This window comes from Hemiscyllium ocellatum, chromosome 9 (assembly GCF_020745735.1).
Source record: "Hemiscyllium ocellatum isolate sHemOce1 chromosome 9, sHemOce1.pat.X.cur, whole genome shotgun sequence".
Taxonomy (NCBI): domain Eukaryota; kingdom Metazoa; phylum Chordata; class Chondrichthyes; order Orectolobiformes; family Hemiscylliidae; genus Hemiscyllium; species Hemiscyllium ocellatum.
This window is the reverse complement of record NC_083409.1, coordinates 39,379,405-39,397,557: the sequence shown is the minus strand read 5'-3', so window position 1 is coordinate 39,397,557 and position 18,153 is coordinate 39,379,405. Positions and strand designations below refer to the sequence as shown.

The 18,153-nt window shown below is 38.8% G+C and overlaps 1 protein-coding gene across 1 annotated transcript in view; it reads right to left on the bottom strand.

Annotated features, from left to right (window-relative positions):
- Positions 1–700: 700 nt before the first annotated feature.
- LOC132818973 (regulator of G-protein signaling 5-like) overlaps positions 701–18,153 on the bottom strand; it is a 42,162-nt gene continuing 24,709 nt past the window's right edge. Inside the window, exons 3-5 of the mRNA XM_060830165.1 lie at positions 7,848–7,909; positions 3,219–3,385; positions 701–1,091 (exon numbers count right to left, since the gene is read on the bottom strand). Of these exons, the coding sequence (XP_060686148.1) occupies positions 930–1,091; positions 3,219–3,385; positions 7,848–7,909 (391 nt within the window). The 3' untranslated portion in view covers positions 701–929. The remainder of the gene's footprint in view (positions 1,092–3,218; positions 3,386–7,847; positions 7,910–18,153) is intronic.

The following is an 18,153-nucleotide window of genomic DNA, read 5'->3' as shown; positions in this document are numbered from 1 at the left end:
GAAGTTACTTTTCAGGTGAAAAAGGGAAATTTGTTTTTTATACCTAAATGCTTTAGTGCGATTAGATGAATGATCGTATGAACTTGTGCAAGTCTTTAACCGAGTGTACCAGTGCAGTCTACAATTTAGTTGGAATAACCACACCTCACCACAGTAAAGATGATGATCTGTATGAGCAACATAAACTGCCTGAATGAATGGTTTATAAAGACCCTTATCTACGTAAAGCTATGAAAATGTATGGGCTGCATCTGCTGATATATGTATTGCATACTCTGCCCACTGGTATGCTTCTGTAGGTTAAAGTAAACTCTCAAAATATTTACTGTAGATTAAAAGCGTACCCTTAGTGAAGTGTGATATATTCGTAGTGGGCTTCAATAGTAAGTATACAAACTTTGATAACCCCAATTAAAAACCTTCCTTAACATTTGTTCCCTAAACTGTTACAGAGATTCTGTTTTCTCAATATAGGAATGATGAAAGGTGCTTGCTTAGAGGAAGGTCTAGGATCTCTTTACTTTCTGTCTTTTATCTACAGGTGTTTTTTTTTCCCCAATTCTTGCCCTGATGGTGACAGTAATACTAAAGGAATGATTTGAATTGCCCAAAAATTTATTTGAAGCCACATGGTCATTTATCATTGGATATAATCTTTGGAAAAAATAAAGAAAAAAAAAGCACACATGAAAGACAAGCACAACATTAAAAGGTACACTTTCCCATAGATGGTACCTGTTTATTTCAGGGCTATGCAAAGACAAGTGTTAGATTTAATTGATGCCAGCATGGTGCCCAAAGCTTTAAAGAAATAACACTTGGAATATTTTGTTTTAGCTAACAGCAGTGAGAGAATATTCAGTTAGCGACTATGTGGGAGATATCAATGATTTTATTCCACCCTCCCTTTGCACAGCCCAGCTACATTGTTACTTTGTCAGCTCCAGATACAGTTCAGATTTCAGAAACCTGCTGAATGAATCCTTCTCCATCAAATTCAGCACTTTCTTCTGAGCCAGTTCAAAGGTTGAAGGTGAAGGATCAACAAGGCTCTTCAGGGTCATCTCCTTGGTGTAGTGATCAACATTGATCTGCAGAACAGGAGGCGAAAACTCATGATGTGTACTTGTTAGATTGTGAAGCATCATTTTTGGAACAGGAATGCTCATTAAGAATCTTTGGGTTAAAGTCAGATTTTTTTGTTGTGGTATTATTTTGTTTGATGCAGTGCTTTTGCCTGAAACATCGATTCTCCTGCTCCTCGGATGCTGCCCAACCACCTGATGATGCCTGCCACCTCTGCCAGTGTGTGGCACAGACTAGAAAAATTATTTGTAAAAGTTCACTCCCACGATTCCTCCTTTGTCTATATTGTGTCAAGCTGCTATCAAAAAATCAGTGGCCGAGCACAGACCACTAATGAGTGAGTCTAAGTAGAAAAGGTACATGGCCAATTAACAAGATGAAAATGTGTTGCTGGTTAAAGCACAGCAGGTTAGGCAGCATCCAAGGAATAGGAAATTCGACGTTTCAGGCATAAGCCCTTCATCAGCTTTCCTGATGAAGGGCTTATGCCCGAAACGTCGAATTTCCTATTCCTTGGATGCTGCCTAACCTGCTGTGCTTTAACCAGCAACACATTTTCAGCTGTGATCTCCAGCATCTGCAGACCTCATTTTTTACCCGAAGATAATTAACAAGATGGGTTGCTAAATGATATCAATCAGTACAGTCTACATTACTAGTCAGGCACTTTTGGGAATGGTACAGAATTACTAAGGACTTTTGGGAATGGTACAGAATACATCTGCTCCCTGCAAAGGTGAGCATAGGATTCCTGTCTTCATCCAAAGACTGCATGCAACATAATTAGATTGGTCAGAGTTACTGATCAGCTATGACTTTAGAGACTGATGGAGCAGGCTTAAAGAGTTGAAAGATTACTCCTGCTCCTAACTTTTACTTGGATAGTGCAACTTTAACATTCAGGACCATTAATCTATGGAACACTTGCTATAAAATCAAGTACATTTGGAAATTCAGCATGGTTAAAAATTGAATGTTTCATGTGATCTTTGCATTCAGAATATTTCTGAAGACATAGCTCTATAAGCAAACCTAGAAATGGAAAGTACTTCATGCATACTATCAACATTATCATGAGGATTATTTATTTCATGATAAGAAAGTTTATGGATGTTTATAAAGGCTATCCTGAAGTGGAATAAAGATTTTGTCTAGTTTTCCTATAAAGTATGAATTAATCATGTTATGAAAACATGTCCCGCATTCTTATTTGTAAGTAGAGAATTATTTTACGAGCAGAGTTTACAATGGATATCTTCATAATAACTGACCTCATAAACTTATAACATGTCAGCAAATGTCCCTTACACTGCCACTATGTTTCATAACTCTATCAATGTGGAGTGCCAATACATTCCAGATGTTATGATGTGCATGATGCCTGATCACCATTGACTAATCTTCTCTGGGGTTATGATATAATTTTAACATTACCTCTTGCAGAAAGGCCTTATTATTTCCCAAGGCAAATAAAACTTTTTGATCTTGGAACACTACAGATGAAAACAATACTTTAATAATGTCTAGTCTCTGTTACTGCTTTCCATGTTAGAACTAACTGATTTGTTTTTTGATAGTTTTATAATGAACCAGATCAATCACTGCAATGCATAGAAAAATGACATGAGCGTTCCAATTTCAAATCTGAAGCACAAAGCTATTAAATACTGATTAAATTGGATTCTTCACTAAAATGACTTCCTTGATGAAGTGAAAGCCAGCAATAACTGTGTGAAGGGAAATAATAATAGATTCCCCATGTTCAGTTAGAAAGAGAGAGTAGTTCCAACCATCCAGCTCAGTAACGTCCTCATGACCCATCCCATCTGTCCACCTTCCTTCCCAACTTCCGCTCTACCGCCCCCTCTGACCTATTACCTTCCCCCTACCTCCATCCACCTATTGCACTCTCAGCTATCTTTCCCCCAGCCCTACTCCCGTCCCATTTATCTCTCCACCCCCGAGGCTCCCAGCCTCATTCCTGATGAAGGGCTTTTGTCTGAAACGTCGATTTTCATGCTCCTCAGATGCTGCCTGACCTGCTGGGCTTTTCCAGCACCACACTCTCGACTGCTATATTTCCATGTCAAACAAAGGCACATTTACGCCTTCTCCTCTGTGGATTGACCAACCTCTTTTGGAGCCTCTTTTTCAATGAAATCCTCATAGATCTTCTTTGCCTTGGAAGCCAGCTTAATGGCTGATTTGGTTGCTTTGTAGTCCTCACAGGCCATCCAGAACTCAATGTTCTCCTCGCTATGTTCTGACTGGAGGAAAGCTTTGAAGGCAGCCTGCCCATCTGGAAACAAATCAGTGGAAAATATCTTTCTAAGTTTATCATGTTCACCACAGCCATCAGCTGGAATAGATTAAACGAGAAAATTTCATGATTTAATCACAAACACTTTCATTCTACTGTCGATTAAATCTGGCTACGGTGTTTGACATTCTTGGCCATGTGTGCTTGATACCATATATGAGAAAGTTTGGTAACTGTTTTGATATGGACCATTGCAGTGAAAAAAAGTTGTCCAGATGTCAGCAAAGGGCAAACAACACAAGAGATGACCAACCCGCGTCCCCTGATGTGAGCAATATTTGTGTTCAACTCTGCAGTTCAGATAACCACGGATTAAAATCTGTTTCTTGTGTTCAAAAGTTTTTATAAGACACATCATAAAATGTCATTTCAACAAAGGCCAATGTTTTGACATGTCTGGTTTCAGTGATCTTTTGAGCGCCAGAATGTTATCAATGTAAAATTAGGGGGAGGAATTCCATAAACCTGGATGGCAGGCAATTTTTTATGAGGTTTAATGGTCTGGGTGCCGTAGCTGAAGAAATAGCATAACCCTCTCGGCACTGCAATATGCATGCCACTGTGCCTCACTGAAGGCAATGGGAAGGAGCTACTGCTTGGCAGATAGGAGTAAAATGTCAGTGACAGGATGCTTTTGAAGAGAACCTCAGGAATGATCTCCATCTGTCTGTTTCCAAGAGGAGGGTATTTCAGAAGGGGCTTGCAATTGGCAGGATGAGCTTGTCTCAAGGAAGATCTGTGTGCTCTTCCCAAAATTTACCCTTTCTGACCTAATTGCTCACTTCAGGCTGTCATGACCCAGTGCACTCAAACCACTACTTAAAACAACAGTGGTGTGATTTGTTTTTCATTGCTAGAAATACTGAATATTACTTTGTTAAGCTTTTCTAAAAATTATGTACATTTACATAGAATTTACAGCACAGAAATAGACCATCTGGCTCAATGGTTTTTGTTTCAACAACCTACACAAGCCTTGGAGTACCTTATTTATGAATCCCTCTCAGTATATCATTCTATTCCTTTTTCTGATATGTATTTCCCTATCTTCCCAAATATATTTATACTATGCATGTCAACGGTGGTAGGACGTTCCACATTCTAACTGAGCAAATGCACTTTCCCCTTTTTTCCATACCAACTTATTAGTGGCTATTTTATATTTGTGGTTCCTGGTTTTACACAATTCACAAGTGGAAACACTTTTTGCAACATCCATCAACCCTCCATATAATTATAATGAGCTCCATCAGGTCATTCGACCAGTCTTCCATTTTCTAGAGAAATTAGCCTGCTCATCTTTCCTGCTAATTATAAATCCTTAGTTATGGGACAATTTATGTAAATTATTCTAACTTCTTCTGCAATGTCTCTATATTTTGTAACAAGAAGAGAAACACTGTGTACAGTATGCCATATGATCTAACTAATTAAGGTTCTTTATGTATTTCCCATAACATTTAAACTTTATCCCTATAAGCGTGAACCTGAATCCTTTGCATTTTGGGGAGCTAATAACTTTTGTGAATTGTGAATATGTACCCTCAAATTCCATTTGCTCCTTTGTCCCATTTGGAAACTTATTTTCCAAGGGCTATGTGATCTCCTTAATTTCCCTATCAAAATGCATCACGACACTTGTTTATAATAAATCCATTTATTATTTACATTCTCATCCCACAAGATTATTAGTACCTTAATTTATGAAAATGGTTCCAAAACACAAATTATGCCTCCCCAATTTATTATCATCCACATATTAAAATTGTACTTCCAAATACAGAAGATTCACATGTTCCTTTTAAATGGTAGAATGAATTTGGGGAGTCAGGCACGTAGTTAGATTCAGCAGAATTTCCAGCTTCTGATTTGCTCTCGTAGCCATAGTAACTGTACAGGTGGTCTACTTAATTTTCTGGTCAATGACTAAAATGTTTTAATGGGGCATTTGATGATAGTTGTTGAATGTCATGGGAAGGAAGTTAGACATATGTTACCAGATGCTTGCCTGGCATGAATATTATGTGCCAATTAGCTCCTCAAACTCAACTCTGGGTCTTGAACTGCTTCATTATCTGAAGAGTTGCCAGTGATATTGAACAATGTGCAATTATCAACATGCAATCCCACTTCTGAATTTAAGGTGGAAGGTAGGTCATTGGTGAAGCAGTCAAAAATAGTTTGGCACAGGACACTAGCTTTATGGACTCATATCATTGTGGCCTGGGGTTGAAACTTCCAGCAGTGAACTGCATGTAAGTTATTACTCCAGCCAGTGGAGGGTTTCTCCACACAGTCCCCATTAACTTTAATTTGACTAGGGCTCCTTGACATCACTTAGGAGAAAGTGAGGGCTGCAGATGCTGAGATCAGAATAAAAAAATGTGGCACTGGAAAAGCACAGTGGGTCAGGCAGCATCCAAGGAGAAGGAGAGTCAACATTTTGAGTATAAGCTCTTCAATAGGAATGTGGGGGGTCCTAAGGGGGCTGAGAGATAAATGATAAATAGGAGGAGCTGGGGCTGGGGGGAAAGGTACCTAGGAATATGATAACTAGGAATGGATGAAGGTGGGGGGGAGGGGAGGTGTGATGGTGATAGGTTGGAGTGGAAGGTGGAGTGGATACATGGGAAGGAAAATGCACAGGTGGTGTTGAATTGGCGGGTTGGATCTGGGATAGGGTGGGGGAAGGGAGATGACGAAACTGGTGAAATCAACATTGATTCTGTGTGGTTGGAGGGTCTCAAGGTGGAGGATGAGGTGTTCTTTCTCCAGTTGTCATTTGGCTAGGATTTGGCAGTGGAGGAGGCCCGTGACTTGCCTTTCCTTGGCAGAGTGGGAGGGGCAGTTGAAGTGATCAGCCACAGGGCAGTGGAGTTGTTTAGTATCCCAAAGATGTTCTCTGAAACATTTCGCAATTTGGTGTCCTGTCTCTCCAATGTAGAGGAGACCACATCGAGAGCAATGGACACAGTAGATAAGGTATTTGGAGGTGCAAGAAAATCTCTGCCAGATGTGAAAAGATCCTTTGGGGCCTTGGATGGAGGTGTGGATGCACCTTGACATCACACTTAGTCAAATATTGCCTTGATGTTAGTTATTCTCATCTCACCTTGGGATTTCAGCTCTTGTGCCTATATTTGGACAAAGGCTATAATAACATCTAGAACTGAATGGTTCTTGTGGAGTATTCAAACCTGAGCATTTGTGAGTGGTTTAGATTAGTTTACCTACAGTATGGAAACAGGCCCCTTGGCTCAACAAGTCCACACTGACCCACCGAAGAGTAACCCACCCAGATCCATTCCCCTACCCTATATTCACCCCTGAATGGGCAATTTAGCGTGGCCAATTCACCTGAACTGCACATCTTTGGATTTTGGGAGGAAACTGGAGCACCCGGCGGAAACCCACGCAGGCACGGGGGGAATGTGTAAACTCCACACAGACAGTCACCCGTGGCTGGAATTGAACCTGGGTCTGTGGTGCTGTGAGGCAGCACTGCTAACCAATGAGCTATTGTGCCGCCCTAAGTAAGTATGCCTATTCAACTGTCCAATTATTGCGCCATGAATCTGCTGATGATTGAGAACAGATTGGTGGTACAGTAATTGGTCAAATTGAATTTGTCCTACTGTTTGCAGACAGGATTCAGCCGGGCAATTTTCCATTCTGGATTGATGTCATTGTTGTAGTTGTACTGGAACAGCTTGATTAGGGGATTGCCCAGTTCAGGAGTCTAGGCCATCGGCACTGCAATCCGATTATTATCAGGCTCAGTGTCTACAGCCACTTCTTGATACCATGTAGAGTGAATTAAATCAGCTGAAGAGTGGATTCAGCTTAGGTGGAGCCTTTAGTAGTGAGTCAAGCCAGCTCATCGAATGGGCACTTCAGGCTGAATGTGGTAACCTTGTCTTTTGCACTGATAGGCTGAGTTCTGCAATCATTGAAGATGAACATATCCAAATCCATCCCCCTCCTCCTGTGGGTTGTACAATCATCTGTCGTCTTTCACAACTGGATGTGACAGGGCAAAGCTTTGATCTGATCTGTTTGTTATCAGATCATTTATCTCTGTCTACAGAGTGAGGCTTCCTTTTGAACGTGCATGCAACAGAGCTGTAGCTTCACCAGATTAGCCTTATATTTAGATACGCCTGATGTTACGTCTGACATAGTCTGCTGCCACCCTCATTGAACCAGGGTTGCTGCTTGGCTTGGGGGTCATGGTGGGGTGAAAGATATATAACCAGACCATAAAATTACAGATTGTGGTGGAATGGAATTCTGCTACTGGGTCATTTCGCTATCATAAAAGTGCTAAATGAAGACAAGATGTTGTTATTATGCTACACCAAGAAATCTATGTTCTGAAAGAAACATAAAGTGACTACATTTTTTGAGATTTTTAAAACAGATTATCAATAAGATTTCTTACAATTGTTCATCAGAAGCTTCTCCAGAGATTCACGCCACTTCAGTGCCTCTAGTTGGGAAGGCCTACAAAACAAAACAAAACAATGTATTATTTTAAGAAAGTAAGGACTTACATATTCAACCCACTTTCAAATGGCAGTCATTAGATTAACAGTATGACTGAATAAATGTAGAGATAAATTTACGAAATAGCTATTGTGGTTTATTGGATATTATGAATACCAGCAGGCGATGAATTTTATTTCCACATCTTGATATTATACTTCCCAGAACAATGGGGAGTGTCTCCCTCAAAAGAGCAGCTTGTATCTATACAGCTCTAGCAACATTCTCCTGGAGTGATTCACAGAGGCATACATCAAAATGGTTGCTAAGCTAAATACTAAAGAGGCATTTTGGCTCACCTTATTTGGGTTTTGTGTATTGCCACAGATATTAATGAAGTTGTTTTTTTGGCTTCTCTGTGCAGTTAAAATATACTTGGTATGTCTTGGTTTAGTTTAATTGAGCAGTCCTGCCCACCAGGAATTTCATACGCAGCAAACTTCAAAATGTTAGTTTCACTGCCTTCATTACAACATCTTTAGCATCAGTTTAACCATCAAAAATAACTGAAAGAACTGGGAATGCTGTAAATCAGAAACAAAAGCAGAAACTGCTGGAAAAGTCTAGCCAGTCTGGTAGCATCTGTAGAGAGAAAGCAGAGGTAATATTTTGGATCAACTAACCCTCCCTTGGAACTGATGGTAGCCAGGAAAATGTCAGTTTATGTACAGAAGATAGGGGCAATGGGTAAAGAGGAAACAATAGGTGAGAATAAAGCCCAAAGAGAGAGAAGAGTTGGAGTAGATAACAATCTGGCACAAGAGGGTGAATTATTAGTGTCAACAGTGTATTGTGTGTAATAGCAGACTATGTGATAACAAGACCCTGGTGTGTGGGGATTGGGGGAAGGACATGGGAGGGTTTAAGCACTAAAGTTATTGAACTTGATATTGAGTCCAGAAGGCTGCAGGGTCTCCAAGAGGAAAATGATGTGCTATTCGTCCAGCTTGATTTTCACTTTGCTGGAGTAGTGCAGCAAGCCTGAGATAGAGATCGTCAAACCATAAAACATAACCATCAAAAATATTGGGTTTGCGAGTGTTCCACACAGCAGTATTGAACAAGGCAAATATTTTGTGACATTACATAACGACCTCATTTCTCCAAACGAGACGGGCGAGGACTATTTTGTTTAGATAACTGATCATTTGGATTACTGATCTGATTGTAAACAAAGAAAGCATTTACGAGATTATGTTCGGATAATCCAAAATTCAGATAATTGATGTTTGGATAACCGAGGTTGTTCTGTATAATGCTCTTTCCTATCAGATTCTGATCATACTGTTTAATCTTACCAAAGTTCCAGCTTTTTAATTGTGAAATTCATAGCAAACGTTTATGGACCTGGAATTCTTCTGCCAGGAGCTAAAAGTAAGCTATTATTAAATTCTTGCAGGGCAGTTTGATTAATTATTGAATTCATAATTTAGGTGGAACTGAAAAGAGAGCCATTTCTTGCTTACAAGAATTTGACCTCTACAGTACATTTTGTTGGGTAGATGAATTTATTTGTTCAAGATAGTCCTTTTCCCTGTCTAGATATTGTGCCACACACCTGTAAAGGTCGTGGTGATTATTAACACATGGCTTGCTCCAGCAGATAAATGGGAATATCCTTAATACAAGGACTGTCAATGAAATCACCAGCATTTTTCTCTGCATTGTTGTTATTTATTTTATTCATATGCTCTGAATCTTTCCACACTTAGGCAAACAGGAATACTACCAATTACAAAACATACAAATTCGGCGGTATAGTGGTTAGCACTACTGCCCACCGCACAGGGACCCAGGTTCGACTCCAGGCTCGGGTAACTGTCTGTGTGGAGTTTGCACATTCTCCCTGTGTCTTCATGGGTTTCCTCTGGGTGCTCTGGTTTCTACCAACAATCTAAAGATGTACAGGTTAGGTGGATTGGCCATGCTAAATTACCCAGAGTGTTCAGGGATGTGTAGGTTAGGTACATTAGTTAGAGGTAAAGGTAGAGTAATAGGGTAAGGGAATGGGTCTGGGTGGGTTACTCTTCAGAGGGTTGGTGTGGACTTGTTGGGCTGAAAGGCCTGTTTCCACACTGTACGGATCCTATTTCACTTGCTCCAACGGTATGTAAACCAGAAAGCAAACAGTTTTCTCTCAATAATGATCTGGGACCCACTGGGAATGTATCCACAATTTTTGTAGTTTGTTCCCAAGATTTTCTATTTCCAGCATTTTATCATGTCATCGATATTCCTGCCACTGAGGTTAAAGGAATGGTCTTCACATCCTCGTAATTAATTTAAACCACTTTTTGCCTTTAGCTGAGAAAATTGTGGGTTTAAATCCAGCGCCAGAATTTGAATTTAAAATCTCTATTGAAAAATCTCTAGCTACATTGTTAAAATACAGTGGTTTAGATCAGACATGAAACTGGAGCATTAGTCAAATGAATCTAAAAGGTCTAATCATTTGAAGAGGAATTACTGGCTAATGTGCCTTCCGTAGCATCATCAAAAAGAGACTAGAAGGTCACTTATTGGAGATCTGTAGGATTTTGCAGACATAATGCAATGTAACATCCAATTTTTCATTCTTATGAAAATTACTTTCAAAGATGACATGTTGTATTTGGCATTTTGCACACATTTAACAGAAGAAATGCAAACAGTCAGAAATGAATTATCTTTATTTACATGAAATCTGTCAGCAGATAGCAGTCAATACTAAACCAGGATTACAAAGAACCTTTTTAGGTGTTGAGCAGGATGAATTATTCATTATTAAGGGCAGGTTAGTATTCCAAATACAAGGAGGTTTGAGATAATCTTCTCCTCTCAACTGCTGTTGTGTTTTGATTGAAACTGTGTTTTATCCAGAATCAATTTTACATGAAATACTGTCTCACCTTAGCATCCAGATTAAGTGGCATTCAGGTTAATTTAGAGGAAGTTGCTGCCTAGTTATTGTAGAGAGAAACACTCACTTCATGATCACCCACAGAATGATTTCCAAAGGCCCACAGTGCACAAGTCAGATTTTTTTCCCTCAAAGAATCACAGTCTCACGCAACATTGATTTTTGGATCATTAATCAGGATTATCCATTAGACAAGCAATTCTCAACAGTCCAAAATTTATTGTTCCAGACCAATGAACAGCGCACACTTAGGCTTACCCTTGTCTCTAATCTTGACAATATTCGGTGCCACAAGTTATTGGAAGTGGGACAAGGAAATGGTGCACTCCCTTTACAGGAAATCTGGAACTTGAGTGATCCAGACAACCCACTGTGGAGCTCTTTAAATAATGAGATTGAAGGACTGCGAAGTTATCAGCACAAGAACAAAGGAGGAAACATAAATCAGAGTGTTGAATTCAATATCGAATCAAAGTACAGAAAATGGAATAAAGAGAGGAAAAACAGATTAGATTAAGACAAGCAAGGAAAGAGACAGTATAAAAATGTTTTTCAAAAAGCATTTTCAATGATTAGAATCTAAAAGAACATGATTCTACACTTACCTTAGTTTTATTTTACTTATTTAACAGAAAAGTTGACTGGTGGTTATTAATACATGTCACAAGATTAAAACAGTACTTAACTGAAAATGAACAAGCCATGTGGTAAGTTTAGTTTGTATCTCCCATACACTTCATTATATTTTGATGCTGCATCAGACTGCACAATGTTATTTTCATAATGTTAATTACACATCAGCCCCTCTTCAGAACTTGCTGTGAAGCACTATTAACCTCACCGTTATTTTGGCAGCAATTTCTGGCCCGTTATCTACCCAGTGATCAACAAAATCCATTTAGTGAACTTATTTTGACCTGTTGTTATGAGAAGGATCAATCACATGAAGATAATGCGAGTGCTTAATTCCAGAAAAAAACTCTGCTGATGTCAGATTCAGTGATGTGTCAGATGTGATCAACAAAATGCTTGCTGATGATGCAAACTATAATCATGATGGAGATTTATATATTCACTTGAAATGTTTTGTCTCATTTGTTTGGACTGAAGCCTCAATAATTATCATTTATCCCATATGAAAAATAAACCAGAAATTAGCATTTTAAAAACTGGAAAAAATCAGTGGTCAATATATTACTAGATGTAGATGAAAGTTTAGAATTCCTCAAAAGAAAAGTGGCTGATCCTTTACATGTGAAATTTCTTTGAAAAAGAAACATATATTTCATAATGGGAAAGTGAGCATCAAAATGAGTTTGAGGAATGTGTTTCTTTCCCTGGAATCTGGTTCCAAATGTAACTGTCGAAGGATGAGGAGAAATTCCTCCATAAAGTTTCAGTTGTTACCGACCCTGAATCTGATAAGGCAATGAAAATACACCCTGCTTTCTCCTTAACTTTCTGACAACAAAAGCATAAAGTGCTTAACTTGCTTTGGCTCCATAGCTGTCCAGATTTTTAATATAAACTACACCCAAAGATGATTTTATTTTATTCAGTAGCTAACTCTAAAGTTGTACCTGCGTGATCAGAAGCTTGAATATAAGAACAACTGAAATACATAATGACACCAGATAACCACAGTGTAAGAAAAGAAAAAAAACCAAGTTCTCAGTCAATTCTTTGAACTTTTCTCTTTCTCACTATTCTATTTTATTTTCTGTTTCTTCATGCACCTTTTGTTTAATATGCTATTTTGTCTCTACCTGGCATCATTACTACAGTGTTTCCCCTTTTTTGTGTTGCATTCTTTTCTATATCTCACTTAATTATCTGTTTTTGCCCATCATTTTCCAACTTTGTTTTTCTTATCTTTCTCATTTGCCCAGATTCAATGAACTGAGCTAATAGACTCCATGCTACCCTGAAATAGATGCTCATCTGATGCATCAATGGTAACTGAGGTGGTGATGGTCGAGAGTGTCAAGTTCCTGGGAGTGATGTTCATCAACAATCTGTCCTGATCCACCCACATCGATGTGATGGTCAAGAAAGCACAACAAATGCCTCTACTTCATCAGGAGGCTAAGGAAATTCGACATGTCCACAAGGACTCCTACCAGTTTTTTAATAGTTGTACCGCAGAAAGCATTCTATCTGGATCTACGATGTGGTATGGCAACTACTCTTCCCAAGACCATAAAAAACTACAGAGAGTTGTAAATACAACCCATTCCATCACTCAAACCAACCTTCCATCCACTGATTCCATCTACAATTCTTGATGCCTTAGGAAAGCAGCAAATATAATGAAAGACCCTTCCCAATGTGGTTATACTGTCTTCCACCTTCTTCCATCAGGGAGAAGATATAAATGTTTGAACATACCTTTACACAGTTTCAAGAACAGCTTCTTCTCCACTATTACCAGACTTTTGAAAGGACCTCTCAAATGTTAATTCTGATCTCTCTCTCGTGTGTACCTTCTCTGCAGTTGTATTCTGTACTCTGTTCTGCTACTCGATAACTTTTTAAATGGAATAATCTACCTGTATAGTACGCAAAACATCACTTTCCACTGTTACTCAATATATGCAACAACAGTAGACCAACCAAAGCACCAACAGAATTAGGAATGGGAGTTCTTCATAATACCAAAAATGCAATTGTGCATTTCCCTCTGAAATCTGTGACATTCCTTTGGCATTCTGGAAAAGAAAAATGCTTTCAGAAATGGATTGCCAAAAAAAAAATGCATTCAGTTCAGGGTTACCTTAGAACGTTGGCATACCTCTGGACATGGGTAAGTTGTTCCCTTAGATGGGAATAAGCAGATGTACATTTATTTATTTTGTAGCAAATTTGCAGTTGTCATTTTGGAAATAAATTGGGCAAATGTTCACGCTCATTGGTCTTTCCGTTCAACAAATATTTAGTAGTAATTAGAACAGTCTGGTTAAGGATTATACAAAATCTGGAAATGAGAAAAGCATACGACAGCTATGAAGTACTTGTTAACTGAAAGAAATCAACTTTATTGTCTTCTGTGGCTTCCTAAAATGTAAACAGTTGTTACCAGCAGCCAACACTGCAATTTTGCTCAGAATTGCAATGTATTTGTAACATTGTCATAATATGTTTTCCCTGTGGAAATAAGGAATATTTCCACTGCATGTAAGTCAGCATTAATTAATTATACTTGTTGCTGGCTCCTCCAAGCTGGCTTTATCTGTCTGAATGTCTTTACAACCAATTAATTGGGGGAGGGATGGAAGGAAGGAGTGAGAAGGAAGAGAACAGATATTAAAAACAGAACACCTCTAATGGACTTGAATCAGTTGCACCACATAACTCAAAAAGCCTAGGTATGCAATAAATTTTCAAAAAAACACAGACAGCCAAAGCACAAGTGACATAATTGCATTTTAGAAGGGTTTTACAAGAAATTATGCTCTAAGTCCAATTGGCCCAAATATTTGCATCTTCCATTGATAATGTCTCTTGCTCACCCTTTTTTCTTAAAAATAAAATGATCTTTTTCTTTGCTTTAACTAACCCCAATTTGCTGCTTGTCTCCTGTTTCTTACTTTTAGGCATTCCAGCTTTCTACTTGTTTGTTCCATGATAATTGCTGATTACTGTAATGGCATGGATTGTTCTTGCTAATAAAAGGTACATTTTGCATAATGCTGTATACAGCAACAATGCAGCCTGCTTCCATGTTCAAACAACAGAGAAACAGGTTCATTAAAAAGGTGCAGATACAGAACTGTGGTTCTTTGGAAAGATCCTTAACTATTTTACTACATGTCATTAGATATTCATAAACGCTAAAAGATTGGAATCAATTTTTGTAACTTTAACAAGGATTATTTAAATTAATGCCAATTTCATAGAATCGACAGAAAAGTAGAAACAACGAGTATGGAAAACTGCAGCTTTGTGTCTGAGGATTTAGAAAGTAGTTCCTAATCAGGGTAAATCCATTTCACAAACTGGGGCTGATGCTGTTGAGACTACCATCCCAATATAGTTTAAGCCATATCTGTGAGGCAGTAAAAGATTTTCGATTGTTCATTCAACATGGTTCAATTCTAAAAGAAGAGTTACTTGCCTTATACCACAGCACAGCAATAGGCACAGTTTGCTTTTCAAGTGAGGTATAAATACTAAAGACTTTTGGAAACCACAGAATATATCGGCTTTCTTCAGGTATGTGTATAGGACTCAACTGTCCTCACCAAAGACTGTGTGATGCCAAGTGTTTGGCTGAAGCTCAATGTAAACATGTACATTAACTCCTTCAGAATCAATAACTTATTTGTGTGTTTTATTAGTGGAATAAAAGAAATGAACTTATTCGTTTGAAGGCAAGGCAAATTTCATTCCATGCAAAGGAGCAGATAGAAAAAAAACAATTGTTGGGTTCTTACTCAAATTCACTATTATTCTTCTTGTTGATTGTATTTGTAGCATTCTAACAACTACAATGCTTGCTTGTGCCTTCTAGTTATATATACGGGTTTATGTAAGCTCTTTGTAATGATCTAGGAGACAGATCTGTGGTATTCTCTGTAACTTGCAGCTTTATCTCAATGTGGCCTCCATCTAACATCAACAGATCATGTTAAATCATTGTCATTTGTTTTTCCATTATTTTGTATATGAAATAATCCATCACAGCAATGCCTAACCATTTAGAAAAAAAACAGGAGATGCAGCTCAGCAGTAATTCACTTAATCAAGTTGCTTCAGGGGATTGTTGTGAAAGCAATGTGGTTTTATTTGCTGTAATCTGTTAAAACACAAAGTGTTCCCTTCAGGCAACAGTGTTTGTGCCAAGCAACTGAAGACATTAGAATCTGTTTCGCTGCATCTCAGTCGTTTTATTTACATGTGTCAGGTTTGCTCACTGGGTTACACGCTCTCTTCTAAGCCAGAAATTCCTGGGTTCAAACCCCATTCTCAGACTTGAGTGATACTTTTGTACAGAGGAAGTATAGACTCAACAGGGGAACACCAATCACAGATGCAAGTTATATTTGAGAAAGGGCAAGAGCCTTTACCACGAAATCCTCAACTAAAACCAAGGAACCAAATATCTCTTCCATCCTCTCCCATCTTTCCTTATCATTGCACTTGTTCAAGTCACCAACTTTCCTGAGTTCTGATGGTTGGTCATCGACCTAAAACATGGGTGGAATTAAACATGGTCAGCAAGGGGCTCATAATCCACAATAAAATCTTGTGCTGCCCACGCTGACCTGACCACTGAATGTCCAGACATAAGGCTTCGGAGAGCTGCCAGCCACTGCCAACACTCTACTGGGATCTGGACAGAGAATTAGTCTTGGATCCCTCTGGAGAGAGCTAGGTGGAATGGGATGGAGTTTCCAGGGATCGATATGCTGACTGAGTTAGGGAGGAAGATCTAAAACAAAGCAGACAACTGACTTCCTTCAGTAACCTCTCTGCATTACACTCCCTCCCCCTCTTCTAGGGGTGTGGTTTCTTAAGTGGGCACGGAGCGCATTTCAACCAGGGCTACCACCACCACCAGGTGGCCTCCATGGATAATGTGACCTTCTCCCAGCCCAGCAAGATAAGGCCAGCAATGGGCCGCCAGGCAGGAAAGTGCCCAAAAGTCTTTCTGCCCAGAATTAATTGCAGTGAAGCTGGATGGCTGTGAGATCTCCACCACACCTTCCTGCTTAGATCAAACAGACCACTACCTCCGAACCTGCCTTTTGGGGTGCATTAAGTTCTGCCTGTTCAATTTTTTTCTTGCTCCATCAATGATACCTGAGCATTTCCAGCATTTTCTGTTTATAGATTATACAGCTGTCTATTTTATTGTCATTTTTGACACCTTGCTCTGTGCCATGTTTGCTGGCAAGTTTTCTTCACAAGTAACCCATTGGCTGCGATTGTGAAATGTTACAGTGGTGAAACTAATCAGCTTGTCTCAAAATGTTTTGTTATTGGGCATGAGTTTCCACATGATTGTTTAAAAGAGAGATCACGTAACATGCTCAATAAATATTTCATCAAAAGTTGACTCCCTGATTTTGTTTCGGCTACAATGGTGTGGCCAGGTGTTGAGAGAGTTTTCCGGTGGAATAGAAGAAACCTGGAGAACTTCCCTGTGGCTCGCTTTGGTTTGACTGGCGAAAGCTGCTTTCTTAAGATTCTAGTCTGTAGGAACATTCCAGAAGACCTGCAGTTTCTGGAATGCATGCTCCTGGCATATTATTCACCAAAGACTAGATGACCGCTAATGGATTTAACACGTCATATGCAACAACACTGCTTTGAACGGTTTCTGTTATTCTTTAATGGAATGTTCCAGAGTTTCTTAACATTAAAAGTAGCTAATTATTGCCATGCCAGCATTAGTTTTTGTTTGGCCAGTGAAGAAATCACACATGGCAAGGACAGATTATGTTCCGATATTAGGATAAAGCTTGAAGTTGAATTTGCATGATTCTTGGCAAAGTCCAAAACATCTCATTTCAGATTTCTGATAACCTAATCATCCGGAAAACATGCTCCATTCTGGATGTTATTCAGGAGGAAATTAAAGTTCTTGGAAGCCAAAAAAAAAAACTGTTCTAAACAGTAACATTAAGACAAAGATAGATAGATTTTTGAACAGTAAAGGAATTAAGGGTTATGGCGTGCAGATTGGTAAGTGGAGCTGAGTCCACGAGAAGATCAGCCATGACCTTATTGAATGGTGCAGCAGACTTGATGGGCCAAATGGCCAACTCCTGCTCTCATTCCTTATGTTCTTATATTCTTATTATTTACTGTTATTCTGAATGATCCAAATTGGCATGGTTAATAAAATTCAGTCAAGAATGGGCAAATTAAACAGACTACTTGGGGGTTAAATCCACTTAAAGTCTAAATAGATGTACAAAGCAACTGAAATATTTATAGGATAACATTCCCTGGAATGTATCTAGATAGGCCTGCAGTTACATTTCCAATTTTCAGCATTTTTTACCATAATTAGTTTCTGGCGACAGTCTAGGATAGAATGGTAAAGAAATGATTGTTGACTTCAAGACTGTGTCTATTAGCAAAATCAGATATAATCCAGTTCAAAGCAGCCAATGTCCCAAATCTCAAATTCAACATTCTTTTTGTAAATAATGGTGTATTCCTTGCACTCTGATTGTCATCCACTTAAATAAAAAATTATGACTGAACTGCATGGTGGAATTTCATACACTTGGAGGGATCTTCTATTAGGAGAGGCTAGCAAGGTTGGGATATCTTTTCCCTGAAGCACAGGACA